At 41.1% G+C, this 14,126-nt stretch overlaps 1 protein-coding gene across 3 annotated transcripts in view; it reads left to right on the top strand.

The window, feature by feature from the left end:
• LOC311142955 (derlin-2) overlaps positions 1 to 14,126 on the top strand; it is a 37,634-nt gene that overhangs the window by 15,116 nt on the left and 8,392 nt on the right. For 2 of the 3 annotated variants that reach the window (XM_084178725.1, XM_084178723.1), the window contains 5 exons: positions 11,425 to 11,490; positions 11,643 to 11,716; positions 11,956 to 12,049; positions 12,482 to 12,677; positions 13,078 to 13,168. In XM_084178725.1, coding sequence (XP_084034851.1) covers positions 11,425 to 11,490; positions 11,643 to 11,716; positions 11,956 to 12,049; positions 12,482 to 12,677; positions 13,078 to 13,168 — 521 coding nt within the window. Of the gene's footprint in view, positions 1 to 1,944; positions 2,078 to 11,424; positions 11,491 to 11,642; positions 11,717 to 11,955; positions 12,050 to 12,481; positions 12,678 to 13,077; positions 13,169 to 14,126 lie in introns of those variants that run through there. The other variant, XM_084178724.1, reaches the window with a different exon arrangement.

Below are 14,126 nucleotides of genomic sequence, written 5' to 3'. Positions count from 1 at the left end.
AATTGTCCGTAGAGCTCTGAGACAGGATTGTGTCGAGGCACAGATCGGGGGAAGGGTACAAAAAAATGTCTGCAGCATTGAAGGTCCCCAAGAACACAGTGGCCTTCATCATTCTTAAATGGAAAAAGTTTGGAACCACCAAGACTCTTCATAGAGCTGGCTGCCCGGCCAAACTGAGCAATCGGGGGAGAAGGGCCTTGGTCAGGGAGGTGACCAAGAACCCGGTGGTCAGTCTGACAGAGCTCCAGAGTGGCCAGACGGAAGCCACTCCTCAGTAAAGGGCACATGACAGGCCACTTGGAGTTGCCAAAAGGCACCTAAAGGACTCTCAGACCGTGACAAACAAGATTCTCTGGTCTGATGAAACCAAGATGGGACTCTTTGGCCTGAATGCCATGAGTCACGTCTGGAGGAAACCTGGTACCATCCCTACGGGGAAGCAAGGTGGTGGCAGCATCATGCTGTGGGGATGTTTTTCAGCGGTAGCGAGACTAGTCAGGATCGAGGGAAAGATGAACGGAGAAAAGTACAGAGAGATCATTGACGAAAATCTGCTCCAGAGTGCTCAGGACCTCAGACTGGGGCGATGGTTCACCTTCCAACAAGACAACGACCCTAAGCACACAGCCAAGACAATGCAGGAATGTCCTTGAGTGGCCCAGCCAGAGCCCAGACTTGAACCCGATCTAACATCTCTGGAGAGACCTGAAAATAGCTGTGCAGCGACGCTCCCCATCCAACCTGACAGAGCTTGAGAGGATCTGCAGAGAAGAATGAGAGAAACTCCCCAAATACATTTACATTTACATTTTAAATACAGGTATACCAAGCTTGTAGCGTCATACCCAAGAAGACTCGAGGCTGTAATCGCTGCAAAAGGTGCTTCAACAAAGTACTGAGTAAAGGGTCTGAATACTAATATAAATGTGATATTTCCGTTTTTTTATTTTTATACATTTGCAAAAATTTATAAAAACCTGTTTTTGCTTTATCATTATGGGGTATTTTGTGTAGGTTGATGAGGGAAAAAAGTATTGAATCCATTTTAGAATAAGACTGTAACATAACAAAATGTGGAAAAAGTCAAGGGGTCTGAATACTTTCCGAATGTACTGTACATGGGCTTTCTCTTTTAGATGATCCATCATTGTAAAGGTATGGAAACTAGAAGTGCCCAGAGAGACACGGCAACGCAGGAGAAAAAGGAGAGGAAAGAGAGAGAGAGATGTTGGAGAAGAACAAAGTAAAAGAGTTGCTCAGAGCTAAAACAGCATAGATTAAGGTAGAAGTGAGGAAAAATAAGGAGAGGGTGAAAGCCCACCTGGTGGATGTGGCGAGGAAATATAACGAAAGGAAACAAAGAGAGAAAGAAAGAGAAAAGGTGTTGAAAATGCCTTATGGCAAAGAAAATCGCATGGTGTACATCCCAGACCTCAAATTGAGAAAGATGTAAGAACCCAACGCAGATGGAAGAGTAAATACTGTTAGCTGTCATTGGTCAAAAGTTAATTGCTATGTTTATTCATTTAGTGGAATATTTCATAAATAAAATAATATGAGCAGAAATAAAACACAAAATATAAAAAATATAAGATGTAGATTAAAGGTGGATGTGGTTACTAGATAATGCAATGTACGTTAACTTTGCAGACATACTGAATATATTTGAAATACTGTAGCTATCTAAATGCTTCACTGAGCTATAACAACAACGAACTTCTTGAGGGATGAAAAATTATTTAAAGAAAAGGCGGTCCCTTGTAGACAGAATCTCACTCCCCCTTCATCCTATTCGCTGTAGAGACATACAAGGACCAATCAAGGATTGCCATTGTTTAATCGACTATGTGATTGACAGGTTTTTGTTTCGCTCAAACAAAATAAACAAACCAATGACATGTAATGCAAACTCACAGAAACTCCCCTTTATCGCACCCTGTGATGACGTGTCAAGAAAGTGCCGGAAGCATTCAGTTGGTCCAAAATGGCTTATCAGACTGTTCAGCAGGAATATTTACAGATTCCTGTTGTGACTCGGGCATACACAACTGCATGTGTCCTGACTACCGCTGCTGTGGTAAGATATTATAATTTAATCTGAAACATGTTCTTGTCGGCAATGTAGATGGGGTCAGGGCTTGGCCGTGGATGTCAGTCTGCTAACGTTAGCTAGTAGCTAACGCTAGCTAGCGCCGTCTCGTTGGCAAAACAGAACCAAACTGAACGGAACGGGGAGGGACCTACCTGGATTTGTCCAATAGAAACTGGTTTTCGTTGCAAAACGAAACGTTTTGCACCTGTTTGGACTAACGATTACACCCCTACAGTGCAATTAGCTACTGTAGACAGCTGTGTTTGTGTCGCCAAATAAACGTTATTGTTAGGACTGTAGTAGGGCTGTCACCGACCTTGGTCGAATTGACCAAATTTGCAAGGGTCAGTAACTAGCTCAGGTCTCCAACCTTTTCTAGCACGAGAGCTACTTTTAAAAAATGAAACCTGTCGCGAGCTACTCATTTATTTTCTATCTTTCATATAGGCATATTGTTCTCTTCTCCTTTCCCCTGCAACTCTTCGGGTCCTTAGTGTACAAGAGAAAGTAGTGCACTATGTTTTCTGTCAATATACCTTGTAAAATAATTGTTAATAAAACAACTATAATGGGGGCCCAACTATTTTTTTCCCGTTCGGTTTTATATTTTCCCAAATGATGTTTTCTCAGTTTTATTTTTCCTGGTTTTTGATTTTTGGGGGTTTTCACTCTCAAAATTAGAATTGTTCATAAAGAAACAATGGATCTTCTGAGTCGATTTCAATGCTTAAATCACATCTGATGACACTTTTTTTTGGAGGGGGGTCTGGAAGAAAACATCTGGCCCATTAATTGCACATCTAGTGTGCCTTCATGTGCCAGTCTAGTGATGGTACTGTACTGCTGCTGCTCATTTCATGGCAAAGTTTGCAAATAATAGATACAAATGATATAATTACTCATCATATACTCCTGCCAGGTAAGCCAACTTTGCAGTTAACATTAAATTGAGAAGGTTTTGGGGAAAGTATTTATGTCAACCCATCAGACTGTTATCCCATCAACTGGCTACTAGTGATGGGCATTCCGAGTCTTTTCTGTGAGGAAACCTTCATTTGGCTCCCAAACAGCTCTTAGTTCAGTAAAGCTTAGAAATTGACCTAAAACCATGAAAAAAATAGCAAATCTCTAATTTAAAGCCTAACAAGTTGCCTACCATTATATCAGATTGTGAAATGTGAGTAAAATTAAATTTTTACCTGACCAAATTACTAGATGGCCTGCAATAAAAAATTACGACTAAATTTAACGCACTGAAAAAGTGACTGTGGACCAGAAATTATTATTATTATTAATGTATTTATTTTAACCTTTATTTAAATAATAAATCAAATAAATTGGTCATTTAGCAGACGCTCTTATCCAGAGCGACTTACAGGAGCAATTAGGGTTAAGTGCTCAAGGGCACATCGACAGATTTTTCACCTAGTCGGCTTGGGGATTAGAACCAGCGACCTTTCGGTTACTGGTACAACGCTCTTAACCACTAAGCTACCTGCCGACCCCGGTAACCAGGTAAGCCAGTTGAGAACAAGTTCTCATTTACAACTGCGACCTGGCCAAGATAAAGCAAAGTAGTGCGATAAAAACAACAACACAGAGTTACATATGGGGTAAAACAAAACATAAAGTCAAAAATACAACAGAAAATATATATACAGTGTGTTCAAATGTAGCAAGTTATGGAGGTAAGGCAATAAATAGGCCATAGTGCAAAATAATTACAATTAGTATTAACACTGGAATGATAGATGTGCAAGAGATGATGTGCAAATAGAGGCTCTCTCCTCACTACAGTGCATTCGTAAAGTATTCAGACCCCTTGACTTTTTCCACATTTTGTTATGTTACATCCTTATTCTAAAATGGGTTAAATCGTTTTTTTCCCCCTCATCAGTCTACACACAATACCCCATAATGACATAGGAAAACACATTTTTTGAAATGTTTGCAAGTGTATTAAAAATAAAATGAAATATTACATTTACATAAGTATTCAGACCCTTTACTCAGTACGTTGTTGAAGCAGCGATTACAGCCTCGAGTCTTCTTGGGTATGACGCTACAAGCTTGGCACACCTGTATTTGGGGAGTTTCTCCCATTCTTCTCTGCAGATCCTCTCAAGCTCTGTCAGGTTGGATGGGGAGTGTCGCTGCACAGCTATTTTCAGGTCTCTCCAGAGATGTTAGATCGGGTTCAAGTCCGGGCTCTGGCTGGGCCACTCAAGGACATTCAGAGACTTGTCCCGAAGCCACTCCTGCGTTGTCTTGACTTTGTGCTTAGGGTCGTTGTCCTCTTGGAAGGTGAACCTTCACCCCAGTCTGAGGTCCTGAGCGCTCTGGAGCAGGTTTTCGTCAAGGATCTCTCTGTACTTTGCTCCGTTCATTTTTCCCTCAATCCTGACTAGTCTCCCAGTCCCTGCCGCTGAAAAACATCCCCACAGCATGATGCTGCCACCACCATGCTTCACCGTAGGGATGGTGCCACGTTTCCTCCAGGCGTGATGCTTGGCATTTAGGCCAAACAGTTCAATCTTGGTTTCATCAGAGAATCTTGTTTCTCATGGTCTGAGAGACCTTTAGGTGCCTTTTGGCAAGCTCCAAGCAGGCTGTCATGTGCCTTTTACTGAGGAGTGGCTTCCGTCTGGCCACTACCATAAAGGCCTGATTGGTGGAGTGCTGCAGAGATGGTTGTCCTTCTGTAAGGTTCTCTGATCTCCACAGAGGAACTCTGGAGCTCTGTCAGAGTGACCGTTGGGTTCTTAGTCACCTCCCTGACCAAGGCCCTTCTCCCCCGATTACTCAGTTTGGCCGGGTGGCCAGCTCTAGGAAGAGTCTTAGTGGTTCCAAACTTCTTCCATTTAAGAATGATGGAGGCCACTGTGTTCTTCGGGACCTTCAATGCTGCAGAAATTTGTTGGTACCCTTCCCCAGACTGTGCCTCGACATAATCCTGTCTCGGAGCTCTATGGACAATTCCTTCAACCTCATGGCTAGGTTTTTGCTCTGACATGCACTGTCAACTGTGGGACCTTATATAGACAGGTGTGTGTCTTTCCAAATCATGTCCAATCAATTGAATTTACCACAGGTGGACTCCAATCAAGTTGTAGATACATCTCAGGGATGATCAATGGAAACAGGATGCACCTGAGCTCAATTTCGAGTCTCATAGCAAAGGGTCTGAATACTTATGTAAATAAGGTTTTTCAGTTTTTATTTTATTTTGAATCCATTTTAGAATAAGGCTGTAACGTAACAGTGTGGAAAGGGGAAGAGGTCTGAATACTTTCCGAATGCACTGCATGTTAGACAATGATCTGAGATATTATTATTATTATTACTCCTTCTCTGTAGTATGATACTTAGGTGACTTGTGACCTCCCTGAACTTGACTGGATAAATGGAGTACTGTACCTGTGCCTGCTATTACTCTCTGAAGGGATCTGAATACTTTCTGAATGCACTGTAGGTCCATTATATTTTCTACATACTTTATATCTGGTTTAAGTAACACTGAAAGTGTTTTTCCATCCCCAAAATACATTAACATAATTTATTTAATAATACAATGTTTTTTTTAAACACTTTTGGCCCGCCCAAGGATTTCAATGGCAAAAAAATCCCTGTTATTGGGCTACCTTTTACCTAGCTACCAGGTTGTACGCCAGATATGTGATAGCTATGTTTCCATACAGTGCGTTACAGGAAAGCCCTATACTAGGGACCTATAAAATCCTTGAATTTTCTTTGCCTGATTCAGTTTTCGCTCTCAAAATCACACTTTCTTTAAATAGAACATCCTATTTTGTTTTTCTAAGTCCACAACAATGCTTAAACCACATCAGGAGGCCACTTTTGAAGTCTGGGAAAATAAAATTAATAGAGTTTTTGGTGTAGTTACCCTTTAACTGAGCTGCACTGCGGTCGAAGCGCTATCATGGTTAGATTAAGACACCACGGAGCCGGCGCAAGATATGGGTTTGAAAACGTCTCGTTGAACAACAAAGGAGCTGATGGGCTGACACTTCCATTCCAAAATGGCTGCAGTGGCTACTGCTAGCTAGCATGAGGATGAAAAGGGCATTTTTGTGGGAAAACTAGCAGTATTTCAATCTTCTCAATGTATCAGTTTGGATAAAGGTAAAATTTGGAGTACAGTGGCATATCCCATCGCTGCATTTGAGATGTTTTCTGACCTATATCTTGCGCCTGCTCCGCGGTGTCATAATCTAACCAAGTTGGCGTTCTGACCCCAGTGCAGCTCCATATAAACAAATGTAACAGCAGAATCGGAATCTGCTGGCTATTGTAATTGCGGAGTTTGCAAAACAAATGGCCACTGGATTGATGCAAATCATCATGGTATCATTCTGCCAGGAAGGCATAGGCTACTTTGTAGTTAACATTTAATTGAAGGTTTTTGGGAAAGCCTTTCCATCTCTACCAGAAGGTTATCATAAGCATCATCGCTAACTGCTACACAAAGTGTAGACATACGCGCGCACCACACACACACACAGACAAGGGCATTCCTGTGCCGAAAATATGAATCACTGATGCATATCAAATCAATTTTTATTTTGTCACATGCGCCGAATACAACGTGTAGACCTTACCGTGAAATGCTTATTTACAAGCCATTTTGTTCTTGTCTTATGATTAACTTGGGCAAGTTAATGCATTTTCTAATAAGTTCAATACGTCTAGTTGATTTCCTACTAAATTCAATAGCAAAAAAATAAAATATTGTTGAATTCCGTTTTAATGTTTGGATTCCGTAATTCTGTCCACCTTCTCCGCAACACAGATTGTATAGGGCACTACTATACAAAACGCCACTATAGATTTTTCAACTACCCTGTTCTTGGCAATTTACTTTCTTCATTCTCGATTCGGTGAAAAAAGTATCTTAGAAATGTCAGCGTGCATGTGGTTCTATAAAAATCTGCGAAAACTTAAAGATATTAAATCCATGTTTTGTACCGGGTGAGAAATGCCTCTTGAATGTGTGGAAATCTTTGTTTTGGTCGCACTGTGTGGCGCGCTGTCATCTACAGTGGGGGAAAAAAGTATTTAGTCAGCCACCAATTGTGCAAGTTCTCCCACTTAAAAAGATGAGAGAGGCCTGTAATTTTCATCATAGGTACACGTCAACTATGACAGACAAATTGAGAAATAAAATTCCAGAAAATCACATTGTAGAATTTTTTATGAATTTATTTGCTAATTATGGTGGAAAATAAGTATTTGGTCACCTACAAACAAGCAAGATTTCTGGCTCTCACAGACCTGTAACTTCTTCTTTAAGAGGCTCCTCTGTCCTCCACTCGTTACCTGTATTAATGGCACCTGTTTGAACTTGTTATCAGTATAAAAGACACCTGTCCACAACCTCAAACAGTCACACTCCAAACTCCACTATGGCCAAGACCAAAGAGCTGTCAAAGGACACCAGAAACAAAATTGTAGACCTGCACCAGGCTGGGAAGGCTGAATCTGCAATAGGTAAGCAGCTTGGTTTGAAGAAATCAACTGTGGGAGCAATTATTAGGAAATGGAAGACATACAAGACCACTGATAATCTCCCTCGATCTGGGGCTCCACGCAAGATCTCACCCCGTGGGGTCAAAATGATCACAAGAACGGTGAGCAAAAATCCCAGAACCACACGGGGGGACCTAGTGAATGACCTGCAGAGAGCTGGGACCAAAGTAACAAAGCCTACCATCAGTAACACACTACGCCGCCAGGGACTCAAATCCTGCAGTGCCAGACGTGTCCCCCTGCTTAAGCCAGTACATGTCCAGGCCCATCTGAAGTTTGCATTTGGATGATCCAGAAGAGGATTGGGAGAATGTCATATGGTCAGATGAAATGAAAATATAACTTTTTGGTAAAAACTCAACTCGTCGTGTTTGGAGGACAAAGAATGCTGAGTTGCATCCAAAGAACACCATACCTACTGTGAAGCATGGGGGTGGAAACATCATGCTTTGGGGCTGTTTTTCTGCAAAGGGACCAGGACGACTGATCCGTCTAAAGCAGGGGTGTCAAACTCATTTTCGCTCAGGGGCCACATGGAGGAAAATCTATTCCCAAGTGGGCCGGACCAGAAAAATCATGGTATATATATATAACTTAAAAACAGCAACTTCAGATTGTTTTCTTTGTTTTAATACGATCAACATACAACATAAAGCTGGAGCCTGAGGACAGTGTGTCCAAAATAGTACAAGCACAACATCACTATTAATCATAAAACACGTCAAGTTTATTTGAAAATTCTAAAGAAAAAGAACACACAAACACACAATGCCTCAGTGATTAACAGAAGTATATCACAGATCACAGAACTATATCAGGGTGTCATTTCTCAGGCAGAAATGTAGATAAAAATAATGAAATCCTGTTCCCCAAACAAGTGCAAGAACCACAGAGTCAAGAATAGGTTAAATATACAAATAAAATAAAATCAATTAAAAACAATAGCACATCAACATAAAATCATATAAACATAAATCTGAAAGCGTTGCTCAAACTCCCGTAACAGTCCCGTTATCTTTGAACCGCTTCATGTCTGCCACATGTTGGGTCGCGCACACATTTTTCAGACAGGGGAAGTGAGCTGCATCACCACCGGCAAGTTGCGTCTCCCACAATGACAGCTTCAACTTGAAAGAACGTATGCTGTCATAATACTGCGTGACAACTTTGTTGCGCCCTTGCAGCTGTTTGTTCAAGTTATTCAGGTGCTCTGTAACATCCACCATAAATGCAAGGTCCTGCATCCATTCTGCGGAATGAAATTCTAACACTGGTTTGCCCTTTTCTTCCGTGAACTGTTCAATTTCTTCTCGTAAATCAAAGAAACGCCTCAACACAGCACCTCGGCTTAACCATCTTACCTCAGTGTGGTATGGCAGGCCATAGATGTGGTCTTTCTCTCTGAGAAGGCTGTCAAACTGACGGTGATTCAGGCTTCTGGATCGGATGAAATTAACAGTTTGGATGACCACCTTCATGACGTTATCCATCTTTAATGACTTGCAACACAAAGCCTCCTGGTGCAAAATATAGTGAAAAGTCAAAAAATCACGTCCTCCATTTGCAGATTGCACTTTCTCTCTGAACTTTGTCACAACGCCTGCTTTTTTCCCGATCATTGAGGGCGCACCATCTGTAGCCAGGCTGACAGCGCAGGACCAGTCCACTCCGACCCTGTCCAGCGTGCCGACGAGTGCGGTAAAAATATCAGCTGCTGTCGTTGTATCTGTCATCGGCACCAACTCCACGAACTCCTCGGTGACGGTCAATGTGTCATCAACTCCGCGGATGAAAATGGCAAGTTGTGCAACATCTGTAATGTCCGTGCTTTCATCAATTGCAACCGAAAACGCAATAAATGACTTTACTTTTTGCTTCAACTGGCTGTCCAAATCCACTGAAAGATCGGAAATCCTGTCTGCAACTGTGTTTCTTGTCAGGCTGATATTTGCAAAAGCCTGCCGCTTTTCAGGGCACACAATCTCCGCTGCCTTCATCATGCATGTTTTTACAAATTCACCCTCACTAAATGGTTTTGAAGCCACTGCGATTTCATTAGCAATGAGGTAGCTAGCTTTCACTGCAGCGTCACTGATGTCTCGGCTGTGAGTAAACACAGACTGCTGTTTCTTCAGACCCGCCAACAGTTCATTCACCTTCTCTCATCTCCGCTGTCCTTGAAAGTTGTCATATTTGTCGGCATGAAGACTCACATAGTGGCGACGAAGGTTATATTCTTTCAGCACTGCAACATGCTCTGAACAGACCAAACATACAGCTTTCCCATTCAATTCCGTGAATAAATAGGATGACAATTTTTCTTGGAACACTCTGCACTCTGCGTCCACTTTTCTCTTTTTTGACAGAGACATATTGGGGCAATGAGGGTGCCAAAGCACATAATGTTAAAAGTAGAAGCCGTAATAAATATCGCGGGCAAAACAAAGTAGCTCATTGGCTGCACGTGCTTGACCTACTTGCTCTGCCCCGGTATAAACAGTTTGCTTGCTTAACACAATTGCTATTGCGCCATCCAGTGGACGCAATTGGAACAGCAGTTTATTTTATTGAAAAATTGCAGCGCATTTTTGTACTTTACAAAATTATTAATATATATATATTATTATTATTATTTATTTTTTTATCATCTCGCGGGCCGGATTAAACCCGTTTGCGGGCTGGATTCGGCCCGCGGGCCGGACGTTTGACACCTCTGGTGTAAAGGAAAGAATGAATGGGGCCATGTATCGTGAGATTTTGAGTGAAAACCTCCTTCCATCAGCAAGGGCATTGAAGATGAAACGTGGCTGGGTCTTTCAGCATGACAATGATCCCAAACACACCGCCAGGGCAACGAAGGAGTGGCTTCGTAAGAAGCATTTCAAGGTCCTGGAGTGGCCTAGCCAGTCTCCAGATCTCAACCCCATAGAAAATCTTTGGAGGGAGTTGAAAGTCCGTGTTGCCCAGCGACAGCCCCAAAACATCACTGCTCTAGAGGAGATCTGCATGGAGGAATGGGCCAAAATACCAGCAACAGTGTGTGAAAACCTTGTAAAGACTTACAGGAAACGTTTGACCTGTGTCATTGCCAACAAAGGGTATATAACAAAGTATTGAGAAACTTTTGTTATTGACCAAATACTTATTTTCCACCATAATTTGCAAATAAATTCATTAAAAATCCTACAATGTGATTTTCTGGAATTTTTTTCCTCATTTTGTCTGTCATAGTTGACGTGTACCTATGATGAAAATTACAGGCCTCTCATCTTTTTAAGTGGGAGAACTTGCACAATTGGTGGCTGACTAAATACTTTTTTCCCCACTGTACTTCTACTGGCAGCTAAAATGGCGAGGGATCTCCTCACTCTGTGGAAAAACTTGGATTTAATATCTTTCTGAGTTTTTGTAGAGCCACCTACAACTGGACAGACATTTCTAAGATACATTTTTCACCGAATCGAGAACTAAGAAAGTATCGCCGACAACAGGTTAGTAGAAAAATCTATGGCAGCTTTTTGTATAGGGCTTTCCTGTAACGCCAAGTACGGAAACATGGTTATCACATATCTGGCATACAAACTGGTAGCTACCTTTGACCTTAGTTAACCTCAGCATACTAACCATAAAGTTGCAGTTTGTTAGCTGCTATTAAAAATAATGTCAAGAATTCCAAGATTGATGGTTCATGGTTGACTTGACGAGCATTTTCAGACAAAAGGTCTATCATCAGATAGAACAGGTGAACTAATGATTTGAATGATGTTTTTTTTGCTCACCCTCAGCAATTAGAACTCATCACACCTTTCCAACTATACTTCAATCCTGATTTAATACTAAGGAATTATCAGGTGAGTACAAGGAATCATCTGCCATTTAGCTACTGTATCAGGTATGAAAAACAATTAGGAGTTTTTAATCTTAGGCCTGCTGTGTAAATGTAGCAGGTTTTTAAACTATGTGAGATGCAAGGTTGACTGATTTTCTCTGTTCTGTCTTGTAGGTATGGAGACTCATTACCAACTTTCTATTTTTCGGTCCAGTTGGCTTCAACTTCCTTTTCAATATGATTTTTTTGTATCCTTTTTCCGCTGCACATGTCTTGCTCTGAGTTTACTTGTGAAATTGATCTTTGCATATTTTTTTCTTCCCCTTTGATTGGAAGCACTATGCTACTCATAAAATACTTGTCTTGAACAAGAAGACTAGCCATGTTTCATTCATTTGTAATCATGATGCAACTGTCTAATCATAATTAATTATAGGCTAAATATTTGCTTTGCACTTGCCAGATTTCCTTAACCGTTGGCTTCCAGGTACCGATACTGTCGTATGCTGGAGGAGGGCTCTTTCAGGGGCCGCACCGCTGACTTTGTCTTCATGTTCCTCTTCGGTGGCCTTCTGATGACTGTATCCTTATTATACTGTTACTGTCATGGTCTTATTTGATACTGCAGGAGTCAAGACATGTTCAATACCACATAGACTTTATCTACCTGTATTTGTCACATTCTTAGCAAGCTTCTGATTGAGCTCTTACTAGGGCCTACTGTTGTACAATGCTGTATGTGTGTGCATGAAATATATAGGCCTATGTTATCCACAGGTGCCCTTATGAGAAGCTCTTGAAACAGTCACACTCCTTGCCCCCTGATTTCCTTTCATCTGTGTTTAGACTAGTTGTCATACTGAGAATTAACCGGTTGGCTGCAGTTAATAGCATAGCCTAAGTAAGAGGAAATCAACTCAAATAATTCTGTTGACTGTGTTTATGGACTGCAAAACACCCACTGTATGCCAATTCAATCCACCAATAACTTTTTTTTCTTAGTAAGCACATAGATATTTGGCACCTTTGTGAGTCTGGTGTTCTTGGGCCAAGCCTTCACCATCATGCTGGTGTACGTGTGGAGCAGGCGCAACCCCAACGTTCGCATGAACTTCTTTGGCCTGCTAAACTTTCAGGCGCCCTTTCTCCCTTGGGTGCTCATGGGATTCTCTCTGCTGCTGGGCAACTCCATCATTGTGGATTTACTAGGTACCAGTCACCCTAACCACCATGAATCATTTCTGTAATGCATCAACGTTATTAATGACTTTAAGATCCAAAAGGGCTTTGCCTTATTGACCATTGAGGAGTGGGGACTAGTAGGGCCGTGACGATACCAGTATTGTGATACTCGTGAGTATCGTGGCAAGGGAAAAAGCACGAAACTGATTTAACTCCATTAGGAAAACAGCCCTAATGTTGTCATCCAGAGTCACATTTATTTATTTTTCAAGCTATAGCACACAATATTTTACATACAGCAGTTTTTTAAACGACCAAAGAGTTTGATCTGCTTCGTGTTTTCACTTTTGCCATGGAAAGAACATTGTGATACTGATGTCATCACATCCCTAGTGAATTAACTGGTCAATGTGCCCCCTTCCCTAAGGTATCGCTGTGGGTCATGTGTACTTCTTTCTGGAGGATGTGTTCCCAAACCAGCCAGGTGGTGGCAGATGGCTCAAGACTCCCTTTTTTCTGTAAGTTTGGCCATTTATAAGGTTGATTATGGTTCTAGTACAGTCCAAGAATGAATGTATTGTCTTATGATAGAAACTGCAGTGTTTAGGCCATGAGTCTGCTGAGAGATGGTAATATTGCTGGAGAGACCGGGTGCACACACAAATAGCAGTAAGCATGATACAGAGTGAACAATAATTATTCTAATATGGATATTGCCAACATTAACAATGTTATAATAACCAATGTTTTGACATGTTCTTCTCAAGGTAAGCTGTCCAAAATGTTGTTTGTTGATTGGTATGATGATTCTAGAAAAGGAAAGGCACATCAATAGCCAAAAGTAGAAATATACCATTCATTTATCAGATCAGCAATAGTGATGGGGGAAAAAATCGATAGGTACATATCGCAATATTATTTTGGACAATATATTATTTATAATTTGACTCAAAGTATCGATTTGTAAAAAATCTTCTTTTTAAATAGTGAGCCAACATGTTTTCTGCCCTTTTATTTCCATGAATGATCAAAACTCATTTCTCATGCTCTCTCTTCTCTCTGCAGTAGACATGGTGAGCAAAATGTTTGGAACATCAAAACGCAATAAAATCGCAGTATCGAATCGCAATACATGTAGAATCGTGAGAATTGCAATACAAATCATATAGGTCCCTGGCAATTCCCAGCCCTAATGAGCAACATACAGTGCATTCGAAAAGAATTCAGACCCCTTGACCTTTTCTACGTTTTGTTACGTTACAGCCTTATTCTAAAATTGATTAAATAGTTTTTCCCCCTCATCAATCTACACACTACCTTCATAATGACAAAGCAAAAACAGGTTTTTAGAAATTGTTGCGAAACATAAAAAATGGAAATATAACATTTACATAATTATTCAGATCCTTTACTCAGTACTTTGTTGAAGCATCTTTGGCAGCGTTTACAGCCTCGAGTCTTCTTGGGTATGACACT

The sequence above is a fragment of the Coregonus lavaretus genome, assembly GCF_964263955.1.
Source record: "Coregonus lavaretus genome assembly, chromosome: 15".
NCBI classification, from domain to species: domain Eukaryota; kingdom Metazoa; phylum Chordata; class Actinopteri; order Salmoniformes; family Salmonidae; genus Coregonus; species Coregonus lavaretus.
The sequence above is the reverse complement of the archived record's forward strand: the minus strand, read 5'-3'. Positions and strand labels throughout refer to the sequence as shown.